Source organism: Pipistrellus hanaki, assembly GCF_964339955.1.
Source record: "Pipistrellus hanaki genome assembly, chromosome: 2".
NCBI lineage: Eukaryota > Metazoa > Chordata > Mammalia > Chiroptera > Vespertilionidae > Pipistrellus > Pipistrellus hanaki.
This window is the reverse complement of record NC_140504.1, coordinates 157,795,820-157,812,261: the sequence shown is the minus strand read 5'-3', so window position 1 is coordinate 157,812,261 and position 16,442 is coordinate 157,795,820. Positions and strand designations below refer to the sequence as shown.

Here is a 16,442-nt window from a genome sequence, read left to right as displayed (position 1 = left end):
TTACTTAAGCAACAGGAGAATTTTTTCAAGTGAGAGGGGGATGGGAGGAGGTGTAGTTGCATTTTGAAAAGACCTCTTTGGGTTCAGTGTGGGAAACAAATTGGAGGATGCAGAAGTGGATTTGAAAGCACCATTGTCTCAGGTAAGAGAGAGAACATTGATTTAGCAAGAATTTTGGCGCTGGTGCTGTGGAGAGATGTTGAGTAGGAAGAAACCCCACAAGCTTACACTTACTGATAGATTGGAAAAAGGTTTGCGGGAGAAGAAAGGTCAAGAATGACTCTTCTTTGTCCCTTTGCTTTCTGTGATAGACAGTAGTGTCGACTCACTGCAGCAAAGAATGCTGGTGGGGGGAGAACGGGTCTGTTTTTAAGAGAGAGATGGGTCTGTTTTTAGATTGTAGAGTTCCAGGAGCCTTTGGGACATAGGCAGTCTGACAGGTGGGCCGGGAGCTCAAAGGCACAGTGAGGGCTGGAGCTAGGGGTCTGTGTCTAGAGAACGTGATGGAAAAGGCTCTTCCCTGTGTGTCTCCCTCAGGTCATGCTGGGCCCCCTGGTGTCCATTGCTCTGAAGGTCTCCCAGCTCCAGGAAAGGACAGGGCGCACCGCACCTACCGTCATCACCTAAGAAGACAGGCCGGATGCAGTACGTCTCTCCATCCCCGGGCCCTCCGAGGCATCTGATTGGAGAGCACGGACAGAAATAACGCGTGTTCACCAGGCTTTTTAGGATTTGGTTTTTCCACTAACCAGTTTCTGATGGGTGGTACGTTTGCAGAGCACTGCCAATCGAAGTGCCTACAGGAGCCATGTGGGAAAGGGGCAGAAAGGACCCAGGGGCTTATGTAATGTCAGTCCTTTTTTTCTTTTTTCCTTTTGATATTTTTATTGATTTCGGAGAGGAAGGGAGAGGGAGAGAGAGATAGAAACATCAGTGATGAGAGAGAATCATTGATGGGCTACCTTCTGCACACCCCACACTGGGGATTGAGCCTGCAACCCAGGCATGTGCCCTTAGCCGGAATCAAACCTGGGACCCTTCAGTCTGAAGACCTATGCTCTACCCACTGAGCCAAATCGGCTAGGGCAATGTCAGTCCTTTGCATGCCTCTTCCCACTGCTGCTACGTGGGTATTTGCCTCCTTAGCACCAACTTCTGTTTACACTGCAATGTGAGGTGGAGGTTGAGCATTAGCTAATGAGGCCACTTTTCATCCTTAGGATGTGCCAGTGAAATGACAGTGCAACTTTCTCCTCCTTGGTGAACCTTTCCCCCGTTTATTGTTTACATGGAGCCCAGCAAAACGCAATTTCTGGTGCCTTCTCTCCAATCAGTTCTTCCCTCAGAGAGAGACGTACTTGTCGACAGGTTTCTGCCTTGTTTTGCAACATAGTTCTATTCACGCAAATATTTTGGGATATTAAAGCAAACTAAGCTGCTATTTCTTGATGTCTCTTATTTCTTAGTTATAAAAATTCTTGTTTTGTTTCAGAAAGAAAACAGACTTGTTTTTGAGAGGGAAGAGGGTATTTTATTTTGTTTAGATGTCCTAATTAGAAAAAAAAAAAGTTATCTGTGCTAGGTTTAAAATCCTTACACTCAAAACTGATCTTAGCAGGGTGGATGTAGGCTGGATCCTTCTGAGGTGAATAAAGCAAGGTTGGCGTGGTTTACTTGGAATGAGCGAGAGGAAGGTGATTCTCAGGAGGTCTTAAATAGCAGAGTGCTGCCACGTGCCTGGTGGTGCTGAGATGTCAGGATATCTGTTGAGGGGATGGAAGCAGAGTGCTCAGAATTCAAGAGCAAGATTATTGGCATTTGCCTGGATGTCTTAAACCATTTGGCATCTTATTCACCTTAGAACATTCAACCCACAGGTGTATGATAGTGGTTACAAGCATAGACTTGAGAGTCAACAGACATGTGTTGGAATCCCATTTAGGACCTTGAGTCACCTTTGACTATCTTTCTCCTCCTCTTTAAAACGGGGATGAAAATAGCTCCAACTCTATGGCGTCATTGAGACCCTTAAGTGAGTGGACCTATGAGAAGCAGTGGGCACAGTATCTGATTCATGGTTGGTTGTTAAATAAGTGGGAACTGGGACTATGCTTATTACACTATTGTTTCTAGATTTTTAAGCACTGGAAAAACAAAAACTACAACCCTAACGTTTTTAATGCGTTTTATGGTTTCCAGATGGGCTATTCCAGAAACACAGTTCAGCTCTGTACCCCTCTGCCACCCAGAGTGGGATCCCCATTCCGGGTGGCAGGGTGTCTGTCTGGGGTAAGATGCCCAGTGTTGCCATTTAACGTGGGTCCAGCCCAGCAAACCCAGCTGAGCTTTGGCAATGATAAGATGAAGATGAGTACTTACGGAACAGTAAATGCCAGGCTTTGTTCCAAGTATCTGGCTTTCCATATTCTCGTTAAGTGCTTCCCATACCTCAGTGAGGTAGGTACCCGAATAGTTCCATTTGACAGATGAAGTCGGTTTCTTGCCCAAGGTCACACCTCGGAGAGGGGCAGCGTGCCCCCAGGCGGTGAAGCTCAGCCCCACATGGTATTACCTCTTCCACGGACTGGCTGCTTCCACGAAGAAAGGTGTGCAAACACCCCTGTGTCTTAATTACTAAGGGGTGATAACTGTGCCTTGGGTGTCAGAGACTCTGTTGGTTTTAGCATTATTGTCTCTGCCCTCCCCCAGATCTCAGTATCTGGCTGTATCAGTCAGCCAGGAAACAAGTACCCACCCACATTAAGTGTGCGATGCCATGGGAACAAGAGAATGTGTAACGCGGTGACTGCCCTCCAGCCGCCTGTAAGACTAGCCAGGCGAACAAAGTCCACGGCCAATAGACTGTGTCGGATGAGTGCCTTATGAGTTGTGTGAGCCACACCTGCAGTTAAAATCCAAATTTCCCAGACACCTATTCTGGTTCAGGTGTTGGCTTAGACGCTTTCGAGTAACGCTCGAAGCGAGGCGTTATTATTCTCTCTTTGGAGTCGAGGCCACTGAAGCGCAACAGAATTAGATAATTTGCTCCAGGTTCCCAGCTACCATGTGGTGGAAGTGGAATTTTGACCTGAATCTCACTCTCTTTCCATGACCCTTCCCTGCCTCCCCATCTGTTGAATCAGCTGCAGACACTCCCAGGTCTGTGGCCCCTGGAATGGCTTCACAGATTTCCTCCTTGTCCCTGGTCGTAATTCAGCTGCTTTCCCCGACCCCACTTGGCTCCAGGTTTGGGAGCTAAAAGCTCAAGGGAGGAAGAGGGAGGTGGCTGGGGCCCTGGAGCAGTGGGGGGCGGGCATGAGTCAGAGCCATCTTCCCTCTGTGGCTGCCAGAGAGACACCCCAACACACGTGTCCCCAGGACGAGCAGGAGACGAAGCCCTGAGAGGCTGGCCAGCAGCAGCAGCCACGCTTCCCTGCCTCTCGGATTGCTGTGGTCTGTGAGTCAAGCCTGTGTTCTGTGAGGTGTGGTGAGCACTGTAGTGAGATCATTGGGTTGCAATTGTTTAGGGCCCAACTCTGAAATTTCTCTTTTCTCCCCTCTCTTGATGCTCAGTTCTCACTGAGGAGAAGCTGATTTCCTCTCAGGAATGTTTCCCAGGGCCCAGAACGTGGCCAGGCTTCTAGGCACTGGGCCCTGCCTCGGAGAATGAAAGCAAAGGCTGAGCTGGCTGCGGAGAGGAGGCAGGCTTTGGGGCTGTGTCCCTCTGCCGCCTCCACCCCGAGTGCATCCATGCTGCTTTCTGCTGTGTTTCTTGGTGACGCATAAGGCAGGGATTGGCCTTATTCTCTGTGTAAGAGATGCTCTCCTGGTGTTTTTCACATTCCAAAACCCAAGCAGAAGAGGTTGGACAGGAGTAGTGGCGGCCATCATGCATCTCACCTGAGTTATAGAAAGGCCTCCATTCTGCACCCCTGTTCCATTTTCCACATTTCCAGTGTGCCCTTGGAAATGCTGACATCCAGATGTCTTTGTCATGCAACCTGCCAACAAGGTCATGCAACCTGCCTGCCACCTCCCCCTGCAGCCCCTCTCCCTCTCTTTCTGCCTTTGGTCCATGCTTCAGCCACATGACCCACCTGGAAATCCTGTGCTCTCTTGTCTCCAGGCCCTCGTACCTGCTCTTCCATCTGCCTGCATCACCCTCTCCCTGCACCCCTCTCTCTGCCAACTTCGCTCTACCAAGTTCCCAACTCCTACTCATTCCTCAGGTCTCAACTTAAACATCATCTCTTCCTGGAAGCTCTTTCTGAGGCTCCAATGTCTGGCTCAGGAACTTTTTCGGTATCCCTATAGCACCCTATTTATGGCCCTTCCCACACTCTATGTTCATTTTCCATTCCCCCTACAGGGCTGGGAATTCCTAAAAGGCAGGGATTGCCCTTTTCATCAGCCTTTATCCAGGATCTAGCCCTGTGACTTGCACATCGTAAAAGTTTAATAATTTTAGGAAAAAGTGAGTGAAATCTAGTTGCATGGCGAATGTTTTCTAAAGCTGTGAATTCCCCGATCCAATGAAGTACGATTGTCTTCATGTGGCAGGTCAGATAAGGGAGCTGGGCAGCTTTCACAGCGAGTGAAGGCCTAACTGTGACCCATCACAGCATTAGAGGTGGAAGGTGAGAAAGCACCCAGGAGAGAGTGAGTCAGGGTGGATACCAGCAGCAAATGGGAGGTCACTTCAAATAAAACTTGATTTAAATGTTAAGACGTATTTTATCTTCCATTGCTACAAAAGTGCATTGGGTGTGTTCACCAGAGAGGTTCACCAGATTAGCCTGAATATGGAAAGAAGTTATTTTTCAGGGAATAGAGTCAACAAAACCTCTAGGCCCTGAAGCCTCCCTCCCATTCCCCCCCATTGAGCAGATTTACAGGAGGGAAGTCACGAGGAACCCCAGTCCTGGGCCTCTCATGGGCAGGGCACACCGCATACACTCCTGGAAGGCTCAGAGCTCTTCTAGGTGCCCATTGTATGAGCTAGGAGCATCCCCGCACCTTGGCTTGTCATTGTACAGAAGAAGCTAGGTCACTGCCAGCAAGAGCGTGTCTCAGGTCTGTCTTCTCATCCCCTGGGAACCTCTGAGCGCTTTGGGTTGGTTTCCACCCAGTGTGAAAGCTCTGCCTGGGGGTTTGGGTCTGGGCTAATGATCGTTCTCCTAAAAGCATGTCATCTGTGCTTCAGAGTGCTGCTGCTCTCCAGCTGCCCTGCCGAGGCGAAGCAGAGGCCGCTTTGTACAGAAAGCCACATTTCTTTCTGGTCTTAAAGCATTTTAAATCTAGCTCTGAACTCCCATTCCACAAGGCTGTCAGGATTTTTGTTTTAATTGGTCAGGGTGGGAATGAGTGACAGGTTTCGGATAAAATGTAGAAAGTCCAGTCCTCACTTTTCATCATTACTGTTCAGATTTCATCTTGGTCATTATGATGTACCAATGAATGATGAAGAAGATGCTCTTCTGACCATCAGTCCCTCCCCTTCTCAAGTTTCTTCAGCACTTATTTCATTCATATTTAATTTATCCACACCTTTTCCAGAGAACTTCCTGCAGTGTGATAATTTGAGGTAACTGAGGAATGTGCCAGGTACTGTTTAAGGGAATGTGGAGAAAAAAATTGATTAAATATAGTTGAAAATTACATGTTTTGAAATATTCAAGTTGCTGTTGGTTTAAGAATGGATTTATTTTTGAAGTCCAGATGCTTTCTTCCTTTTGAAAAATTACACTTTGAATATATTTTTTTATTGATTTTAGAGCGAGAAACATCATCGATCAGCTGCCTCTTATACACCACCACTCCCCCTTCCCCTCCACTGGGGATCAAGCCTGCATGTGCCCTGATCAGGAATTAAACCGGTGACCTCTTGGTTCCTGGATTGATGCTCAACCACACTGAACCACACTGGCTGGGCTAAAAAAATTACACTTTGTAGGAAAATTTTTCAGATTGTCAAGTTCAGCCCTTACATGCTTTCCTTTGAGAATCAGAGCTTAAGTCTCGAAGTGGTATAGGTTCCAATAATCAGGATATTTTCTGTAGGTCATGTGAAGTGTGACATGACAAAACCTAAATAGTGTGTTTATGAAGGTCTTTTTAAACGGATTTTACTCTTCACAGACTCTGCTTGGTAATTTAAAGTCATGTTGTGATGCTGCCCATTAGAATCACACTGGTCAAGTCTGCGTGGTGAGTGAGCGAGCCATTTCCCACAGTGCTCCGTGCGATGATTGTTATCCTCCCATTTTATTAATGCGGAAACTGAGGCCCTGAGAAGGTATAACCGACCCCTGGTCTCAGAGCTATAAGTGATAGGCGGTTAGACTCCAGTCTTTTTAAAAATTTAGCTATAACTCAACAAACCAAAAAACCCACCCGTTTAAAGTGTACAAAACCTTTAAAAAACCTGGTACCCATTAGCAGTCACTCCCCATTCCCCTTGCCTCCAGCCCCTGGCAACCATAGATCTACTTTCTGTCTCTGTGAATTTGCCTGATCTGGACATTTCATATGAACGGAATTGTAAGATGTGTGACCGTGTGTGTCTCCGGGGCTCTTACTCTAACACAAAGCAAATGCCCCTGGGTTGGGAGCCCCTCCCAGGGGGGAGGGGGACAGGGTGTGTGTATGCTATTCTGTTCATCTGTGTCTTCACAGGACTCGCAGTCCACGGTGCTTATTAAGTGAATGACTGGACACACACACACACATGACTTACGAAGCTGACATACACAGACGCTAAATAAACTCAGAGTCTGATGTTTGCTGAGCGTCCACTCTTGGCCTGGCACGGTGCTCAGTGCTTTGCAAAGGTGCCCACACTCCACCCTCCCAACACCCTTCAGAGAGGAGCACTGTAACGTGCCCCCTGCATGGATGGGAAGGGTGGTGAGGTCAAATAACCTGCTGCAAGCCTGGATAGCGGCAGTGAGCCAGACCTGAGCTCCTGACCCTGGTCTTTGGTCTGCACGTCTCAATTGTAGGCACAGGAGAGCCCTTTGGAAATAGGCTCTCCTCTCTCCTCTCTTCTGCCTGGAGCAAGAAAACAGAGTCTACAATGCACTTGGAGCTACTAACCGAGCTCAGCTCGCATGTCAGCCACTGCACGATGGTGGAGGTCTCACTCTGGTCAGGAACAAAGGTAACAGCCACCAGTGGCACTGCCTGGGCCGGGCCCTGGGGCGGAGGTCAGTGTGTCTCCAAAGCTGCGGGAACGGTGGCTCCAAGGCCTCTTGCCCAGGGCGCACAGCCAAGGGCCTGAGCCAGCCTTCCTCAGCTCTGCTGTTAGCAAAACACATCTCCCTGGGGGAGCTCATGGGGCTCCTTGTCACGGCCTAACACGCCGAGGGCTGCCTGGGAAGGATGCCTCACCTGGGTGGTTTTCCTGGCCTGTCTGTGCGCAGGTAGAGAATCGTGGCCTGGCGCTGGCTGCCTAGGCCCTGCCTCTGTGTCTCAGAAAGCGGGCAGCGGGCTGCTCTCTCCCCTGCTGCAGGCCAGGGCGGAGCTGCCAACCGACTCCCTCAGTGCTCCTGGCCTGCTCGCGGCTTCTCCTCACAGACTGCTGTTTGGATCTGTTTTGCTAAGTCAGACAGTTCACTGATTTTCACCTCAGAACTCGGGGCCAGCATTCCATGTTGCCAGCCTCACCGCACAGGCCGTGAGGGAAGAAGGAATGCGGGTTCCTGGAACCGGGTCAGAAACTGCGCTCCTCCATTGTGGGGTGGGGGTGGGGAGGGGGGAGATGGAGTCAGGAGATTCTTCCCACGCCCAGTGTCTAACCGGTGCCACACTTGGACCTGGTCAGCAAGAGGCAAAAGGGCTCTGGTGTCAGGAGGAGCCAGACTCTAATGGGCCAAGCACCCCCCCCCCGCCCCCCCCCCCCCCCACGCCATACCACAGATTGGCACGAAGACTTGCCCCAATCCCCTCCTTCCTTTTCCCTGTTCCCCTGTCTCGATCTAGCGTTCAGGGTCAGGGCAAACTGTATGTGGGATCCTGCCATGATGTAGAATCCCAAGGCCTGGCTGGGCCTGAGAGGTGGAGAGAAGTTGTCACTGGGGGTAGCCAGGGGTCTCCTAACTAAAGGAAGCCCCAAACTAAGTGGGGAGGGAGGCAGAAGTTCCAAGCCAGAGGAAGGATACAGACAGAAGGAGGGATTGTGAGGACAGAAACCAAGGAGGTCAGAGACAAGTTTGGAGTTTCAGGAATGCCCCGGTGGCCAGCAGCCAGTTATAACAGGGGAGAAGAGACGGCTGCAACCCTCCTCTTGGGATGCAAACATTGCTCAGTGGATCTTTCTCCGGGTGCATCCTAGATTGAGGGTCTCCAGAAAAGTTCTGTGTTTGTTTCTCCCAGGTCCACCCAGGGTATGACTAGCCTGGAACCCTTTGCAAAGTTGAAGATTTCAGGACCATGTAAGAGGAATGAATTTCACCACCAAATCCATGAGAAGAATCATGTTTATATTGTTTCAAAGGAGAGGATTTTCCCACCCAGAGCCTAGGTTTAGACACAAATACTTTCTTATCATTTCATGGAGATTGGCACATAATTTTGGGGGGTCCATTATTTCCTCATTTATTGAAGTGCCCAGCTTTATGTGTGGTATGGGCTAGGGGAAAAGGTTCTCAGATCTAATACACATTTCATTTAAGCCAAAGACCTTCTCTCTTTCACACAGCTGTTAAAATAGAAGTCTCAGCCCTGGCCAGTGTTGTTCAGTGATTAAGAGTGTTGGCCCACGCACAAAAGGGTCTCAGGTTCAATTCCCAGTCAAGGGCATTGTGTCTGGGTTGCAGGTTCAATCACCACCCTGGTTGGGGTATGTGCAGGAAGCAACAAATCAATGTGTTTCTCTCACATCAAGTTTTCCTCCTTTCCTTTCTTCCCTCTCTTCCTCCCTCTTTCCCTCCTCCTCTCAGTCCCTTCCACTCTCTCCAAAAACATCAATGGAAAAAATATAGTTGGGTGAGGATTTTCTAACTGACTAACTAAATAAAGTAAGTAAGCCTCTTGGTTACCTATAATTGGAAGAACCTCCTAAGGGACCTGCAGTTTCACATTCTCATTTGTTTTTCAGTGTCCTACTTGTCTTTGCCCCATGAGGATTTCTCACACTTTCTTTCAAGTTCTCCTGTGCATCTAAAAAGATATTTGCTATGGTTCATTGAGCATTTCTAGATACGTTTTATAACTAAAAGTTATATAAAAGGTTGTGAGGTGTTTCAGTTTGCCTAGAACAGTGGTCAGCAAACTGCGGCTCGAGAGCCACATGCGGCTCTTCGGGCCCTTGAGTTTTTAGCAAAGGTCAGCTTAGGAGTACCTTAATTAAGTTAATAACACTGTACATACCTGTATCGTTTAAGTTTAAAAAACTTGGCTCTCAAAAGAAATGTCAATCGTCGTACTGTTGAAATTTGGCTCTGTTGACTAATGAGTTTGCCGACCACTAGCCTAGAATATGAAGTCCTTTCTGCTTCTATTATTGTAGTTTCCATTCCATTCCAGTCTTACAAAGCCATCGTGATCTTTTAAAAAACAAACTGTCCTGTTTTCACTTGCATACAACCCTTCAGTGGTTTGTCATAGCTCTGCTAAGTGTGATGTTGTTTTGTCAATGTTTTTGTATATCCCACAGTCTTTCCCATTCTCTTACAATCAGCATCACTTTCCCTTGGGGGAAACTTCTTCCATTCCATATTGTCCTGGGGCTGTCAGTCTTGGTGCTTCCCCTTCTCCTTTCTCCCGCCCCCCCCCCAGCTCCCCCCCCCCCCCCCCCCCGCCCAGCTTCCCTCCCAACCCCCCCAATTCTAGCTGCAGCAGCAGGAACATGGCCTGGGTTAGGCTAATCATTGTACTACATCCTGGTAGTCATAGTGACTGGTTCAGTATCTAGGCATGTGACCCAGGTTGGGTCAATCAGAGTATTTCCCTGACTTTCCGCCCCACCCCCACCCCAAAATAGAGATGGAGGGGTAACTTTCTCTTCCTTTCAGATTGTAGTTGGAAAGCGATGGGTCTGGTAAAATCAGTCACTGTTTCTTGCCAGATTGACAGAATCTGTCAGTGCAGGAGAACTTTAGGCCAACGGATAAGAAATGCAGAAACAAGAAGAGACAATTAATTAGTTGAAAAGAAAGTCTTGATACTATTTGAGCTCCTGGATCCAGCCATACCTGAAGCTTTAACTCCAGATCTCCCAACTATATGAACCAAAAAATTGCCTTTTTGATTAAACTAGTTTGCATTTGGTCTTTGCCATATGAAACAAACAAAACAAAACAAAAAAGACTTGACTAAATGCAGGGCCAACTCCTTAACATGGCATTGGAAGGCCCTGTGTGATCTGGTTGCTGCCTATCTCTTACCCCTCACCTCACACCACGCCTTTTCTCTTTTGATGGCTCATCAGTACATGAGTTCACTTCTTCAAATGTGCCAGACTCCTTCCTGTCTCAGCGTCTTTGCACATGTTGCTCTCTTAAATCGCTTTGCCTGGCTAATTCTGACACATCCTCCAGGTGTCTGCACGTATCCCATGTGTTTAGGGAAGACTTTCCTGACTGACTGACTCGGCCTGAGTCCTCCTCTCCCCTTGGCATTCTGTACTTCTAATGCGCTTTTTCTTGTAGACACCACGGACATAATGAACGCATTCTTGTGTACAGTTCCTTGCTGATGGTCCATCTGCACAATAAGCCTCATGAAGTTAGGAACCATTTGTCTGGATCACCACTGTGCATTCAGCGCCTCGCCCAGTGCTTGGCACAAAATAGGTGCTCAGTCAGTATTTGTCAAGTGGAAAAAAAAAAAAAAAAAGGTTCAGTGTTTGACTTGGAAGCCCGTGCTTTCAATCTCCGTGGGCTTGGTTAAGCAATAAAGAAACACTGGCAGTCCTGAGTCCTTCTGTGGCTAAAGAAGGCTCCCTGCGGGGAGTGGAGAGCCTGACATGCCATGGGGTCTGGTATTCTGAGCCGGGTGCCTGCCTGGCCAGCCTGAGCGGACCTTGCTCCCAGGAGATGGCAGTGTTGTGCAGTTTCTGACTCTCCCAGGCTCCCAAGTAATTTTACTTCCCTGAGGCCCTGGAACTCCCAGACTGGACCTTGACCCTTCCTGGCCTGGCAGCCCAAATCCATGGCCCTTTGAAGGAGCTGTGTGTACAAAGCAGCTCGGGAGCAGAGCGTTTGTTCCGGAGACTGGCAGTCCCTCCAGCCAAAATAAACAAGCCCCGGATTGATGGATTCATCTGGTTTGGTCCCTGTACGTGTGGCCCCACGCCTTTAAGAATTCCATCTTTCTCAGGGTGGCTCCCGGGCTGCCTGCCAGCCTTTATGCTCTGCAATCTCACAGGAGAGAAGACACGGGCCAGAGTCGGTACCTCCTGGGGCGGTGCAAGGTACTTCCTACTCATATTTTCTCTCAAATCCAGAGGCTGCTACTGAGGGTGCAAAATAGCACAATGCCTAACGCGGATCCCCGGGTAAGCAGTTCAAGTCCTGGTTCTAGCACTTACTGGGTGACTACTGGATAAACACCTCGCTTTCTTACAGTAACAGGATAGTAATATCTACTTTTTTTCTTTTTTAATGTTGTGGTATTTCTTTTTAAAATATATATATGTATATATATTTTATTAATTTTTTACAGAGAGGAAGGGAGAGGGATAGAGAGTTAGAAACATCGATGAGAGAGAAACATCGATCAGCTGCCTCTTGCACACCTCCTACTGGGGATGTGCCCACAACCCAGGTACATGCCCTTGACCGGAATGGAACCCGGACCTTTCAGTCTGCAGGCTGACGCTCTATCCACTGAGCCAAACCGGTTTCGGCAGTAATATCTACTTTTCAGGCATGTGCTGAGTGATAGAGCCAACAGTGTGGAGACCACCTGGTTTCCTGCCTTGAGCGTAGTAGGTGCTTAATAAACATCAGTTCCCTTCCTTCTCCCTCTCCGCCTGCCATCCCCAGCCCCAGTGGGGCCACATGTACAGGGAGAAAACACAAGAGAGCCCACTCAGTAGGTTTCTACTGGCAAATGTCTAAAAACATCAACCTTCTTCACTTCCCCCAAGCACCTTCCTATCCCCATGGTGACTCTAAACTAAAGCCAGATTAAGAAGTGCCCCCGCCGGTCAGATAATCCACATCCCGGCCCCATCCAGTGCTCCGCTGGGGGGAGCCAGGTGCTCCTGGGAATCCTGAAACCTCGGGCCCAGAGGCCTTGGCTCCCTTTCAGTTCATTTCTTTCTTCTGTGGTGGAGCATCTGGGCCGCGGAGCTGGAAGTGTTTTGGCCCTGGTGCGGGGGCCCTTATCTCCGGGCTGTGTGAGCCCCATTCCTGCCATGTCAGAACCCATTAGAGGCCACTGCGCTGAGGCTTTTGAAGGAGTAATCGGTTTGTAGAGGGAAGGGGCCGTGCCAAGCCAGGCCAGATGGAGTAAGTAATGAAGGCCCCAGATTAATCTCACTTGTCTCTTTTTTCCAATATGAAGGCTCAACCCAAGGGCTTGGCAGTCTCAAGACAAATTATACTTGTCAGCTTCAAAGCACAAGCTCCCTTCCAAGTCAGCATGTTTGTGCTTTCTCTTTCTCTCTCCCCGTCTCCTTCTCCCTCTCTCTTGAAATAAAAAACTGGAGTAAAAAATGGGGTGCACATGAAATGTTGTGACATTTTTGCATCATCGTCATAATAAGAGCTTCCATCAGGCATTTACTAGGCAACATACTGCGTCCTCTACCTGCGTTCAACCCATTCATTGCTCCCCGTAACCCTACCACACAGGGATATACGGGTGTCCCCCTCTTAACAGATTAGGAAACCGAGGCTCAGAGACGATGACTAACTCAAGGTCATACAATGAGTAAACGGTGCAGCAAGGGTTCAAACCTAGGTTTGTGATACTCCAACCCGCATTCTGTACAACGTGTTCTTTAGTTTTCAGAGCTGTTGAGTTTCATGATTTAGTCTTTGCCTGAAGGGAGAATCCGAAGCCAAGCCAAGCATGCGTTTCCTGCTCCTTCCCATGGTTAAAAATGCCCCCTGGAGTCTTGGGCTGACAGCAAGGAAGGGGTAAGGATTGGGTTCCCAGAGAGACGCTTCCCGAGGTGTACTTAGTAACATGCTAGTCTTGGAGATGTATGGGAACAAAGACCCTGTGGCTGCATACATTCGGGGAGTGCATGCTATAAATAATGGATCCCTCTAGAGTCATTAGGCATATGAGCAAGCAAGAAGTCCTGAAGGTTAAAAAAATCCAAACCTGATGAGCTTTGTTTTACCCCCGGTTCCCCCAAGTTATTTGACCCTGTTATGTTTTTCAAGGCACACCTAGGAACATCCATGGACCTGAGTCCTGCTCCAGAGCCCTGCTGCTTAAAGGGTTGTGCTCAGACCAACACAGCAGCGTCACCCGCGTGCTTGCTAGAAATGCGGAATCTCAGCTCATGCCTCAGAACCCTTCCCCCCCGCCCCACCCCCCAGGTGATGTGAAGGCCTTAACATCTGGGAAGCTCTGCTCTGGGTCAGAGTAGCCACACTGAGGTCAGTAGACTGGGTAGCTCACCAGGTAGATAGGTCTCATCCAGCCACCCAGTGTTGTCAACACAGGGGTTGTACATTTGTTTTGTGTTGCCCATTTGTAAAACTAGATTAGAAAGAGCTAGTTTCCACCTTGTCCAAATAGCCCCAGCCCCACAACTGAACATAAGATGGCATGGAGAAAGAAGGCCATATTTACCTGGGCTGGCCAGTGTTTTTGGAAATTCCTCCTTAAGAAGAGTTAGCTCTATGAAAGGTGGGTTTCTCCTTCATTTCATACATGCCGCTTCAGCACTGAGTTCTTATCATTTTGGATAAAAATCCATCTTTCACCCCGGCTGGTGTGGCTCAGTTGGTTGGACATCCTTCGGTGCATGGAAAGATTGCTGGTTCGATTCCACTCAGGGCACATGCCCCCGGTTGTGGGCTCAGCCCTCAGCAGGGGGTGTGCAGGAGGCAGCGGATTGATGATCCACTCTCACATAAATGTTTCTCTCTCCCTCTCCCTTTCTCTCTCTCTGAAAAATCAACTAAATAAATAAATAAAAAAAATCCAGATGTGTGAGCTGAGCCAGATCGGGCAACCCCAACCATCTGCCACGCTCACAGCCCTGCCCAAGAGAAAGTGCTCTGCCCATAACCCCTGAGGGAGAGATAGTCCTGTTGTGCCGCAGCAGCCCGCTGTTCATTCCTCCCAAGTTTCAGCTGGGCCAGGGGCAACTGGGCCACAGATGGGCACTTGACTAGTGCAGCCAGCCTGTTTGCTGACTATCAAATGGATGGGCTCTGGGGCAAAATGCAAACTATTAAAAGCAGTGGCTGCATAAGCTAAAAGGCTCTAATACAGAGAAGCTGGGCAGGACACAGGCAGGCCAAGTGTAAGCTGGCATTATGATAGAGCAGAAACGGCGAAGGAGCAGAGGCTGTGAGGCGGAGAAGAGATAGAGCCGAGGAGGAGAGGGTGAAAGAACAGAGCAGATGGGTGCATGGCTGGGCATGTTTGATGGCAGCAGTGGGCCATGACTCATACCTGGTGTTGGTTTCCTGTGGCTGCTGTAACAAATGACCACTAACTCGGTGGCTTAAAACAACATAAATTTATTCTCTCATCATCCTGGAGTGCAGAAATCCAAAATCCTGGTGTCTTTAGGCCACACCCCCTCCAGGGAAGCATCCTTTCTTGCCTCTCCCATCTTCTGGTGGCTGCCGGCTCTCCTTGGCTTGTGGCGGTGTCCCATGAGAGGAAACTTGGCCCTGAGCGGGTCTGCCCGTAGTGTGTGGGTTCTTGACTTCAAGCAGGAAAGATTCACAGCATGAGTCCAGGTGATTTTGAGAGCACATTCATGAAGGCTGGGGACAGTGAAACCAGGAAGGGTGTAGCATAGAAGAAGCAACAGGAGAGCCGAGGCTGGGCTGCTCTGGCTCACTGAGAAGTCAGAGAAAAGGGGGCCTCGGAGACAGGTTCAGGGGGTGAGCCTGGGATCAGCTGCCACTTCCCTGGTTGCAAGTCTCCTGGAGACCCTTAGATTTTCGGAGGTGCAGGCATGTGGGTGAACATGAGGAGGAAGAAAAAGGCATGGGTGTGCTCCTAGGAGGGAGAGCCAGCGCTGGGTCCTTCGTTTTTGAGGTTTTTTAAAGGCTGAGAGTTTAGGGGAAGTTTTAGGGGAGCTCTCAGTAAAATGTTCACCAGCTTTTCTGGGTGTGCCCTTTCAGAGTGATGGTCTTCGCTGATTGGTCAGCGTCAGAGCAGGGGGTCATTAGTCATTGCAGCTGGTCCTAGCATCACCCCCGGCTTTTCTGTGTCTGGAGCTGAAATGCAACTGAGGCCTAGATGGTACCTTTAAGGAGGAAAGGTGAGGGGGTCTAAACTGCATGGCCAGGGATATGCCAGGGGAGGAAAGGCCACACTGGGGGTGAGGTCCAGTGCCAGTTTTGCCCCTTACTAGACACCTGGGGCTTTCCACCCTGGTGACCTTCCGTGTCTGACTGTAAATTGCTCAGCCAGTTTGTTCAGCTGTCTGCCTCGGTTTCCCCATTCCACTTGCCAGGGAATTCTCCTGGCTTCTTACTGTCCTGCCTCAGTGGCATCACTCTGACTGCGGCCTCCTTGGTCACATTGCCTTCTCCTCTCTGTCAGATAACCTTCTCTCTCTCTCCTAAAAAACTCTTGCAATTGCATTTAGAGCCCACTGGGATAGTCCAGTATATTCTCCCCATCTGAAGATCCTTAATTTAGTCACAAATGCAAAGTCCATTGTCCAATTAACTAACAGCCTTGAACTGATGTTGTATTCCTCCCCGGCCCATCTCCCCCATTCTCATGTTGAATACCTAATGCTCAGTGTAACTAGGTAACTATATTTGGAGATAGCTTTTAGGAGACAATTAAGGTTAAAGGAAGACATATGGGTGAGGTCCTAATCGGATGGGATTGATGGCCTTAGAAAAAGAAGAGAGGCTGCCCTGCTCTCACTGAAAAAAGCCCATGGCAGGCCGGAGAGAGATGGTATCTGTCTGCCAGCAGGAAGAGGGCCCTCCCTAGGGACCAAGCCCACCAGCACCTTGATCATGGACGCCCAGCCTCCAGAACTGTGGGAAATAACTTTCTGTTGTTGAAGCCACCCAGTGTGTGGTGTTTTGTTACGGCAGCCTGAGCTGGCAGTGGTTCCAGGTGCCATTAGGATGTGATATCTTTGGGGGTCATTGTCCAGCCCCCTGCTCACCTCAAGCCCAGGATCCTTACCCTGGGGGTACAATGGCTTTCCAGTGTCTGTTCACACTCAAGTCTGGGGTCAGCGCTTCTTGCTTGCTTTCCGTGTTCTGTTTGGAGACTTGGAGCAAGTCTCTGTTCTTAGTGACCCGAAGTCCAGCTGATCCAAAAGACCT

General features: G+C 49.2%; 1 protein-coding gene across 1 annotated transcript in view; it reads left to right on the top strand.

Annotated features, from left to right (window-relative positions):
* Positions 1–1,441, top strand: part of PGM1 (phosphoglucomutase 1) — a 56,952-nt gene extending 55,511 nt beyond the window's left edge. Inside the window, exon 11 of the mRNA XM_084876057.1 lies at positions 538–1,441. Within this exon, the coding sequence (XP_084732183.1) occupies positions 538–627 (90 nt within the window). The 3' untranslated portion in view covers positions 628–1,441. The remainder of the gene's footprint in view (positions 1–537) is intronic.
* Positions 1,442–16,442: the final 15,001 nt, after the last annotated feature.